At 35.6% G+C, this 12,118-nt stretch overlaps 1 protein-coding gene across 6 annotated transcripts in view; it reads right to left on the bottom strand.

Annotated features, from left to right (window-relative positions):
* Nucleotides 1-12,118, bottom strand: part of NBEAL1 (neurobeachin like 1) — a 180,000-nt gene that overhangs the window by 41,951 nt on the left and 125,931 nt on the right. For all 6 annotated transcript variants that reach the window (XM_045034302.1, XM_019838502.3, XM_045034301.1 and 3 more), the window contains 5 exons: nt 10,297-10,398; nt 8,147-8,242; nt 7,625-7,749; nt 4,591-4,731; nt 1,117-1,247 (listed from right to left, as the gene is read on the bottom strand). In XM_045034302.1, coding sequence (XP_044890237.1) covers nt 1,117-1,247; nt 4,591-4,731; nt 7,625-7,749; nt 8,147-8,242; nt 10,297-10,398 — 595 coding nt within the window. The remainder of the gene's footprint in view (nt 1-1,116; nt 1,248-4,590; nt 4,732-7,624; nt 7,750-8,146; nt 8,243-10,296; nt 10,399-12,118) is intronic.

Raw genomic sequence — 12,118 nt, 5'->3', positions numbered from 1 at the left:
AGCAAACTGCTCTAGTGCACATCAGAAATTGTCAAGCTAAGAGTATAACTTCTACATCCAAATTTAATCTCCTCAGCCCTCCTAGTGCAGATATCCTGCTTTGGAGGCTCCTATGGGTAAGAGTCTAGGATCAGAATCCATTAACAGACTCAGTTGATTTTCTGAAAGTGACCAATTTTAACTGCCTTATTCTGAGAAATCAGATGCCAACAGCATGTCCCAGAATGTATGATCAGAGGACACAAAGCCCTGGATACGCTCTCCCTAGCATGGCAAATAACTCTGCTGAAAAAGCAAAGGGTCAAACATTAACATTACACACTAGGAGAGGAAAAAGAAGTTGGAAATGGTCCTTTGACACTGCAATTTCCCTTAAGAACACCAGTAGTAACAATCTTGTCATTATCTTATTGTGCTTAAAAATAAATCTCAAACTACTTCACAGAGGAAGTATTTGGGTATTTTTAAAGACTGTATTGGCTCCTTAATTCTCTACTTCAAAACATAATACGATTTTTCAAATATTGTGGTAATTTACACCCTGTCATTATTTTCAATTTGCCTTAAACCAGGAGTCTGCAAACTTGTTCCATAAAGTGTCAAAGAATATTTTTTGCCTTGTGAGCCCCATGGTCTCTGTTGCAACTACTCAAATCTGCTGTTATGTTATGAAAGCAGCCACAATCTGTATGTAGATGAACTGGTTGGGCTGTGTTCCAACAAAACTTTAAAAACACATGAGTTTGCCTGTGGATTTAATCCATGGACCCATAGTTTGCTAACCCCTGATCTAAATTTTCATCTTATCTAACTCAAACACTTTTAACCTAAGTGGCTAGCTATATGGCTGAAAGAGCAATGGCATTTTTCCTTTCTAGTAAACACTGTACTCTAATAAATTCTCTCACCGACTCAAATTTGATTCATCATAGGCCAGTGTAGCATTTTCCTGGAAAAGTAAGACTACAACTGGGCATTGGTTAAACCCTATTACTAAATAGTACAGACAGAATGAACCTTAAATAATCTACAGAATTTCACAAAAATATCCAGAAAGGTATTTTTCAGGATCCTCCACTGGGACCCGTTGAGGTAAATTTTTAATCTATTTCTTACGATTTTGATTTTCCAAAAACTCTGGGAAATAGAAGAATTCAGGAATAAGTTCTTTCACATCATATGGATTGTCCATGAGAGCCTGCCAAGTGGCAGGGATGGAATGGAATTGTCGATCTGCACAGTCAAACCTGCACATGGAGATTGGAAGAGAACAGTGAATGAATACTGAAGGAGAGCAACAACCATGAAACAAACCTTAAACTCTCCCCATGTTTCCTAATGGTTAGAGCTTCTCTTTCATTAATTTTTCTCTTCATGTCTAAAAACACAATTTGCTCTCCTTCTTATGATAACCTATCTTTCAAGTCTTGTTGCCAAGAACTAATACTGTAATTTTATTTAAAAAAAATTTTTTTTTTCAACGTTTATTTATTTTTGGGACAGAAAGAGACAGAGCATGAATGGGGGAGGGGCAGAGAGAGAGGGAGACACAGAATCGGAAACAGGCTCCAGGCTCTGAGCCATCAGCCCAGAGCCTGACGCGGGGCTCGAACTCCCGGACCGCGAGATCGTGACCTGGCTGAAGTCGGACGCTTAACCGACTGCGCCCCCCAGGCGCCCCAGCTCAAATACTGTAATTTTAATTACAAGTATCATCTTAGTCAAAGTAGCTGAAAACCAAATAACACTAGAGAAAATTTTCAAATAATTAAATGTAAATCTAAGAGACTTTTATTTTTTTTTAATATATGAAATTTATTGTCAAATTGGTTTCCATACAACACCCAGTGCTCATCCCAAAAGGTGCCCTCCTCAATACCCATCACCCATCCTCCCCTCCCTCCCACCCCCCATCAACCCTTAGTTTGTTCTCAGTTTTTAACAGTTTCTAAGAGACTTTTAAAGGATGGTCTAATTTTTGCTGAGGTAAATTCAATACAGAGAGTGAATAAACATTATTTGGATATTTTAAAACCACAGAGTTTAAATATCATTATTAATATACATGATTAACAACATCCACAGCAATGCTGATTTAATCCTCTCTGTATAAATACCTTTACAAACTCTTCTGCTAAAAACCAGAGAGTGAGTTAGGGAAATAGTTCTGTGGCTAAAGCTTTTATATTTTATTCACATATACCATTAACTTATTTTATGTGTTTTAATGTTTGTTTATTTTTGAGAGAAAGTGCATGAGTAGGGGATGGGCAGAGAGAGGAGGGGACAGAGGATCCTAAATGGCTCTGAGCTGACAGCTGACAGTAGGACTCGAACCCATGAACTGTGGGATCATGACCTGAGCCAAAGTCGGATGCTCAACCAACTGAGCCACCCAGGTGCCGCTAACTTTATTTTTAAGTTCCATCACAGGCCTACAGTAGTTGAAACAAGCTCAAGTAGTCATGTTGCAATTTTATTATACTTTCTCTATTCACAAAAAGCATCTTCTGTTTCATCTCCTTTGATATTATCTTCCTGGATTTACTTAGTAATGACTTACTGACAATGATGACTAATTTGACACTTTTTATTCCTACCAATCTTGTTTTGAGGTGGAAGTGAACTTCGCAGAACTCTGAATTTAATTATGGCTAATGATTGGGTCATCAATAACGTCTAACGATGGTGCATCCAAATTCAAGGAAATATAGTTTCAATGGTAGAATTTTTTGTTTGGGTGGGGGAGAACAGCTTTACTGAGATAAAATTTACATATAATTCACAATTCAGTGGTTTTCAGTATATTAATGAGTTGGGCTATAATCACCATAATTTTAGAATATTTTCATCACTCCCAAAAGAAACCCTGGATCTATTAACAATCACTCTCCATTCACCCTATCTCCATTCCCTGGCAACTACTAATCTACTTTCTGTCTCTATGGATTTGCCTATTTGGGACATCTCATGTAAGTCATACGACATATGACTTTTTATGTCTGGTTTATTTCATTTAGCATACTGTTTTCAAGGTTCACCCATGTCGCAGCATGTATCAATCTTTCATTCCTTTTACCTACTTGTGGCCAAATAATATTCCATTGTATGGATATATCACATTTTATTTATTCCTTTATCAGCTGATAGACTGTTTCTAGTTTTTGGCTATTACAAATAATGCTGCTATGTACGTTTGTATACAAGTTTCTGTGTGAATATTATGCCTTCAAGTATTTTGGCTATATAGCTAGGGATGAACTACTAGGCCATATGATAATGCTGTATTTAACCCTTTGAAGAACTGTCAGACTGTTTTCCACAGAGTTTGCATCATCTTACATTTCCAACACAGGCAGTATATAAGGGTTCCAATTTCTCAAAATGCTCATCAACACTAGGTATTATCTGTCTTTTTTATTATAGCCATCACTATAGGTCTGGAGACGTATCTCAATTTGGTTTTGATTTGGATTTCCCTGATGACTAATGATATTGAGCATGTTTTCATATGTTTCTTGGACATTTGTATATCTTCCTTGGAGAAATGTCCATTCAGATCCTTTGTTCAGTTTTTAATTGGGTCATTTGTCTGTTTCTTATTGCATTGTACACTTCTAGATACAAGTCCCTTATCAGATACACAATCTACAAATATTTTCTCGCCCTGAATGTGTTGTCCTTTTCCTTTCTTGATGGTGTCTTTTGAAGCACAGAATCTATTTTTGAAGCTTTGTAATAAAATTATTTGATAAAGTCACTAAGAGCTGAAAAGACCCACTTACACTTTAATGTGGGGAAAATTACCTGCTATCATGGTAAATGTAACATTTGGAGATGGTTAATATGATATTGGGGACAGAATCTCTTCTTGAAAGCCAAGGTTTATTGTTCAAAAATAGGAGTAAAAGTTAATTTTGAGAGATAAAACTGTAAGCAAAGAAAGTAGAATAGGCAATGCTTAAATAGCTTGATTGGGTGGGTAGGAAAGGCAAAATAGTAATGCTAAAGAATAAGGCAACATGGAGACAAAATGTGAATAAACAGGGAGCTACCTAGAGGATACTTTGGAAAACCAAGGATTCATGAAGAAGCCTGTTTCTTTAGAATTATTAGGAAAGTGTGAAACATAGTAAGTTATAATTCTGACAGGTAATATAATACAATGGCATTACAAACCTGTGTCAGTTATTGCTAATAATGTAATCCTTGTGATTAATAAGTATTTTAAAGAGAAATACATAAGCATTGGTTAGGTTTGAATTCCTGGCAGATATCTTGGATCTAGGTTGAAATCAGTTTAAACTCTAAATCTCTGGTAGGTTCCTAAAACCAGTAAGAATCACAAAGGTACACTAGATAACAGTAAAAAGTAATTCTCCTTAAAGGTTATTTATGTAAGTCAATTGGACTAATCCATTCTCAAACTAGTTTGGCTATTTTTATCTAGAGGCTATGAAATGAATCAAAACCTAATACCAGAGAATAAAAAAAGATAAGGCTCTGTTATACAGTACATGACATGAAGGCAAAGAATTTTCAACACTAACATGCAGTCTCAAGAAAACAGCTTATGTATCCAAAACATACCTTCCACTCTGAAGCTGGATATGAAGGGTGGTGAATGGTTCTGTGCGAATAAGATAGTGCATAACCCCAGCAGAATTTGAATAGTGAGTACCATAATGAAATTTATCAATAGTTCCCATAGGATCCTCAAAATTTTCGTATCTAAAAAAATAAAGTTTTGTAACCACAACAGTAAAATTACATTAGGAGGACATTAAGGTTGTATTGCATTGTTAGAAACATAGTTTTTAAGAAGTCCTTATTAATATTATTCATTATGTATGTATTCATATCATCACACCATGTTAATAAATAAAAAAATTTTATCCATTGATACTTCTTTCTGAACATAGTATCACTAATAACTGGATTCTGAAACAGTCTCATACGATAATACATATTTACTATAGATAGATCAGAAAACACACACACACACACACACACACACACACACACACACACACACACACAAAGGGGCGCCTCGGTGGCTTAGTTGGTTGAGCATACAACTTTGGCTCAGATCATGATCTCACCATTCATGGGTTCAAGCCCTGAGCCAGGCTCTGTCCTGACAGCTCAGAGCCTGGAGTCTGCTTTGGATTCTGTGTCTCCCTCTCACTCTCTGCCCCTCCCCCACATGTGCTGTCTCTCTCTCTCTCAAAAATAAACATTAAAAAAAGTTAAAAAAAAAAAAAAAAGAAAGAAAACACAGAGAACCAAAAAAGGAGAAACTTAAAATCAACCACAGAGATAACATTAACATTTAAAAAAAATATTAATTTATTTTGAGAGAGAGTAGGAATGCATGCAAAAGTTGAGGAGGGGGCAGAGAGAGAGAGGGAGAGAGAGAATCCCAAGTAGGCTCCTTGCTGGCAGGGGTCAATTCCACAAACTGTGAGATTGTGACTCGAGCAGAAATCAAGAGTCAGATGCTTAACCAACTGAGCCACCCATGTCCCCCCAACATTAACATTTTGATGAATATTTGCCACCCTTAATGTGTAAGTTAATACACAAATATATTTCAGTATAAAAGCGCTATACATAATATATTGTTCATAACCTAGGCTTTCATTTTCTATTTATGTCTTTCCAAATAACTGAATAATCTATTTTAATAGGCACGTGGTATTTATAACAGTGACATATATGAATGTATGACAATTTAACTATTTCTTTACTTTTAGATATTAAGGACTGTTTCTATTTTTCTGCTGTTGTAAGCAATGTGATAAAGAGACATCCCTTTGTGGCCAAGGTAATGGAAGAAAAATATGGAGGATCAGTCAAGAATTGTGAAAATGAATGCTTAACAATTAAAGGTAAGAGAAGAAGGTAGGAAAGAAAGGAAGATTATGGGTAGGAAGACTACCTAACCCAGAAAATAAACAAAGGATATATATAGCGATTCTGTAAGCACTACCAGTGTGTAATCGTTTCTGAATGGTGGTTTGAATAGTAATATCTGAATTAGTGGGTATAAAATATGAATAAGAATGAAGTTTTTTAGAGGAAATAAACATTAAACTTTCAAACCAAAATAGTAATTAATTCATCAAGCTGAGGCCAATTTCCTGTTACACAGTAATCAATATTCAAGGGAATAAAAGTTTTCAGGTCAAAGTCATCTGTACCAATGCAAAAACATATACCACTGAAATGTATTTAATTAAATTAATTAATTAATTTATTTATTTTTAAAGTAGGCTTCATGCCCAGCAAGGAGCGCAATGTGGGGCTTGAACTCACAACCCTGATATCAAGACCTGAACTGAGATCAAACGTCAAACACTTAACTGACTGAGCCACCCAGATGCCCCAACTGTTGAAATTTAAAACAATTATTTCCTTTTGAACAGTGTTAAAAAACAAACAAATAAACCTTGTTCTTTTGTTATTGTCAGAAAAACTTTGAGGTAACACATGGCAGAATTCTACTAGTAGATCAGATCAAATATTAAACACTGCAAAAAGTCCTAAGGTAGATTTGCAAATAAAAGAAAAAAAATGTACAATCTACTCTCAAATAAATCTATTTTGCTTGCAAAACAGTTTTTGCCCTTATTATTAGAAGTCATAACTGACAAGTCATCCACAATTTCATGTGGAGAAAAAGGGAAATTAAAATCAGACTATTCTTTCACTTGTCAGCAACTTGCTTTGAAAAAAAACGTGAGACATTTACAGGGTCAATTGTAAACATACAGAATTATAAAAATTCCTTTCCTAATTAAAATAGTAACTTTCTACACATTTCACTATTCTTTATTCACATTATTTGTAAATAATAGTGTTAATTTTGTATCTACAAAAATGTTATATTAAGTGGGTATTTTTTTTGCTGGATTTTTAAAAAAGTTTAATTATTTTGAGACAGAAGAGAGAGAACACACAGGAGCGGCAGAGAGAGACGAGGGGAGAGATACAGAGAATCCTAAGCCATGGGGCTCAAACCCACAAACCACGAGATCATGACCCGAGCCAAAGTCAAGAGTCAGTTGCTCAACCGACTGTGCCACCCAGGTGCCCCTTAAGTGTGTGTTTTTGCATGTTAGAGAATTATTAAGTCTAAAATACCTGGGAAGAAAAATTATCTTTCGGCACATACATATGACAAGGTGAAAGAAATTCTAAACAATATCAACTTAAATTTGGCAAAAAAGGGAAACAAACAGCCTATATATATTTATGATACTTGAGGGACAAGAGATATATTTTCAAAAAAACATCATGAAGGGATTATCAGACTCTGATTATCAAAAGTAGTTGTGCATTTAAAAAAAGTAACACTTGATTGGCCATAAGAGAAATCAATACAAATGCAAAAACACCATAAAAAATGATGGGTATCTTTTTTTTTTTGACAGAGAGAGACAAAGGGAGGGCAAGGGAGACAGAAAATCTTAAGCAGACTCCACACCCAGTGCGTGGCTCCACGCAGGGCTCGATCTCATGATTCATGACCTGAACCAAAATCAAGAGTTGGATGCTTAACCAGCTGAGCCACCCAGGTGCACGTGATGGGTGTCTTTCAAAAGGGATAAAAGACACTTACTTTTCTCGCATGGCTTTGGCATTTTTATCATTAACTACTCCAATTGGTTTGGAAAGATCTCGAAATACAGATGGATTATTAAGGTCCAACTCTTCCGAAGTATAATCTTGTAAAATCCAGGGAAACTAAAAGAGCCACAATTTACAATTCAGACATTCCTTACCAGAGAAGCTACTATCCCCATATGTAATATCAAATGCTTATTTAAGACAAAAAGGGATAGTCTTTAGAAATATTTTCCTTGTTGCAAATGTTTATTCAGCTTCAGTTCCATAACCAGAAGCATTACTTCCTATAATTCCACTGGAATATTTTTAGTGAAGTGAAAAAAAAGTTTTAATTATTTAATTATTCTTTGTGTTTATAATCTTTCTGAAAATAGCAAGGGAGAAAATATACACAAAGGCAAAAACAGTTTTTATGTTTTGAAAGATGAAAAATAACCATAATACACACATACATTTCTATGTATTATAGAACTGAAAGGCTATTCCATATGTATGAGATTTCTATAAAACTTACCACTGGATACTGTGCAAGGTCATTATATGTTCGTCCTGCCATTGTATTTATTTGAATGAGGTAGTCAAAATTTGTTATCTCTCTGTTCACCCATTTCTAGACAGCACAAAAAAAGAACAAAATCAAAATTAATCTATATCTCTTCGAAGTTTGTATTACTGATAGTACTAAGGTAATCTTTTTTTTTTAAATGTTTATTTATTTTTAAGAGAGAGAGAGACAGAATCCGAAGCAGGCTCCAGACTCTGACCCGTCAGCACAGAGCCTGATGCAGGGCTTGAACCCACAAACCATGAGATCATGACCTGAGGCCAAGTTGGGACACTTAACCAAATAAGCGACCGAGGCACCCACTAACAGAATCTTTTGTTCCTATTATCTTGGTGTCTTTCTGATAAAAGGAATGGGGATTTTAAAAAATTTAACAGGGAAATAAAATCAATATATTTTTTCCTAAATTTACTTCCTTTTAAAAATCAGTCTTCAGAAAAGGTACAGAAAATTAAACATAAATCTTTTATTATAGTCAAACTTCATAAGAACTAAGTCTTTTTTTGAATTAAATTATTTTATTTAAATACCTTTAAAAGATCAATTTTTGAAGGATTGTCCAACATTGAAAATTTTGTTATAGGGGCGCAAGAGTGGCTCAGTCAGTTAAGCATCTGACGCTTGGTTTCCATGCAGGTCATGATCTCACAGTTTCATGAGTTTGGGCCCTGTGTCAGGCATCATGGAGTCTGCTTAGGATTCTCTCTCTCTCTCCCCCCCACTTCTCTCTGCCCCTCCCCCACTCGTGCTGTCTCTGTTTCTCTCAAAATAAATAAATAAATTTTTTAAAAAAGAAAATTTTGTTATAAATTGACATTTTCATAAGTGCACATATTTAAAAAAAGCATCTTAATGTACCAAAATGATCTACAAATTTTAAATAAATTCCATGTTAACTATCCTCAGAGAACTGTCTTGCCAGAGCAACAGCAGATCAGAATTTGCTACATTAGATACACATTTTCTAAAGAAAATCATAATCACTGTTTTCTTTTAATCACTTCATTGTACCTAACCTGTTAATTACATGGTATGGGTATTCTCAAGAATTTTGTTGACAGATTAACATTCACCTTTAAGTTTACTAAGTGCCTTAAGCAAAAGATACACTCATGGGAAACGGTGAGAAATGAATGTATACATATATATAGAGAGAGATTTTACAGAAAGCCCAATTATAATTATTCTTGAGTGCTAACCTGAGAAATACTCTAATGAATAAAGTTTATTCCAAAAAAACAGGAAATGTACTCCACTAAATAAAGCTTATTCCATAAGCAACAAGAAGGGAGTGATGATAGCTTTTGAACAAGAGCCACATTTAAGATTAAGACTAATGCATATGTAAGAGAAAGGAAAGAGCCAGGAGGCAGAGACCTGAGTTAGGAGACTACTGATAGTCCTGGAGAGCAAAAAACAATGGCCTTTCCTTGGTTTTTGGTAGCAGAAATATAAGAGAGATGTTGGAATATAGGTGGGGATAAAAAACAGCATTAATTAGCTTTGGCAGATAGAAGAATTGGTCATTTTTTGCCTTTTTTTGCCATAGTGTCTTTTGTATTTTCCCACTTTTTATTTACTTCATGTATGGATAACTTTTATTATTAGGAAAAAAACCCAGCAAATTCACCTGCTATATTTTTAAAAGATAAAATTATTAGAAGAATTCGTAAGATATGCCTGGGAACCAAATGATATGGGAGCTGGAGGACAGGGTACTATGCATTAGTGAAACAGGAAGATTCAAAGATAATTCAAAACATCAATTTGAATGGAAGAATGGTTATAATAATCAAAATAAAATAATCAGAAGAGAAAGTTTTACATTTAAGCAAAAGCCTGAGATATAAAATGAACATAAAAATAGTGACTGTTAGGGGCGCCTGGGTGGCTCAGTCCAGTTAAGTGGGTCAGGAGACTCCTGAACCATGAAATCAAGCCCCACGTCAGATTCAGGGCTGACAGTGTAGAGCCTGCTTGAGATTCTCTCTCTCCCTCTCTCTGCGCCTCCCCTGCTAATGTGCATTCTCTCTCTCTCTCTCTCTCTCAAAATAAATAAAATAAACATAAAAAAAAAAGTGACTGTTAAAATTTCCTACCTGTGTCAATCCTGATGCTTTGAACAATTCCTGTGGTGATCTGGTTCCGTAACTATTTGGAGAATGAAGTGACAATAGTCTGCTATATACTTTGTTTCTAACCTAAAAAACACAAACAAACAGCATTTTATAGTTTAAAAATTGATCAAAACAAACTGCGATTATGGTTTTTGTAATTGCTTTACTGAGATACAATTCACATGTCACAAAATCTACCCTTTGAAGTATGTAATTCAATGGGTCTTTTTGTATATTCACAGAGCTGTGCAACCACAAACATGATCTAACTCTGGAACATTTTTATCATCCTCAAAAGAAACTCCACACTCACTAGCCATCACCCCCCACCCAGTTCCCACTCCCTCTCATCCCCCGACAATTGCTAACCTACTTTCTGCCTCTACAGATTTGCCTATTCTGGACAGTTCTCATAAATAGAGGATTATGGTTTTAACTTCTCTACTATACTAGGTTTGGTGAAGTCAGGCCATATAAATTTTGAAAAGGTTACAGTGTATACTGGAAGGATCACCAGACACTAAATCATAAAACTAGCTCAAGTCCAGTTCAAATTTAGTTTTGTCATTTACTTATCATACTGGCAAATCATTAATTTACTGAGTCTCATTTGTCTCTATCCTTACAGTTTTCTGAATTTTTCAGGGCTACCCAAATGTAAAGTAATAAAATTCATCTTTGAACTTCAGTTTCCTCATCTATAAAAAAAAAAAAGGAATAATGGAATTTGCCATATCTAATCTGAAGGTTGTTATGAAGATTAGATACTGCATATAAATGTGCTTTAAAAACTCTAAAGTTAGAAGCACCTGGGTGGCTTGGTTGGTTGAGCGTCCGATTCTTGATCTTGGCTCAGGTCACGATCTCACAGGTTTGTGGGATTGGAGCCCCATGTCAGGCTCTGTGCTGACAGTATAGTGCCTGCTTGGGATTCTCTCTTTCCTTGTCTCTCTGCCCCTCCCCTGCACACTCTCCCCTTCCTCTCTCTGTCCCTTCCCCATTCTCTCTCTTTCTCTCAAAGCAAATAAATAAACTTAAAAAAATAAAAAACCTCTAAAAGTGCCTGGGTGGCTCAGTCGGTTAAGCATCAGACTTCAGCTCAGGTCATGATCTCATGGTCTGTGAGTTTGAGCCCAACATCAGGCTCCACACACTGACTGTGGAGCCTGATTGGGAATTCTCTCTCTCCTCTCTCTCTGACCCTCCCCAGCTCATACTCGTGCTCTTGGTCTCTCAAAATAAATAAGTAAACATTAAAAAAAAAACACCAAAAAAATAGTAAAACCTCTAAAGTTATACAAATGTACAGTATTCAACAAGAACATGCTTGGTTTGGGGCGCCTGGGTGGCTCAGTCGGTTGAGCGTCCGACTTCGGCTCAGGTCACGATCTCACGGTCCGTGAGTTCGAGCCCCGCGTCGGGCTCTGGGCTGATGGCTCAGAGCCTGGAGCCTGCTTCCGATTCTGTGGCTCCCTCTATCTCTGCCCCTCCCCCATTCATGCTCTGTCTGTCTCTGTCTCAAAAATAAATAAATGTTAAAAAAAATTTAAAAAAAAAAAAAAAAAAAAAAAAAAAAAAAAAAAAAAAAGAACATGCTTGGTTTGACACACCTTCCTAAAAACATAAGCTTTGTATATTCCTATGGAGAAAATTTATTTTTAATAGTAAAAAAGTATTATTTTATAAAAATACAAAATGCCTTTAAACATCTGAATAAAATCATCTACAAGTAAACCTGGATCCCACAAATGAACAGAAACTTAGTTACTGACTACAGCAAAACTGAATTGAACATTCAAGGAAT

Source organism: Felis catus, chromosome C1, assembly GCF_018350175.1.
Source record: "Felis catus isolate Fca126 chromosome C1, F.catus_Fca126_mat1.0, whole genome shotgun sequence".
Taxonomy (NCBI): domain Eukaryota; kingdom Metazoa; phylum Chordata; class Mammalia; order Carnivora; family Felidae; genus Felis; species Felis catus.
This window is presented reverse-complemented; position numbering and strand designations above follow the sequence as displayed.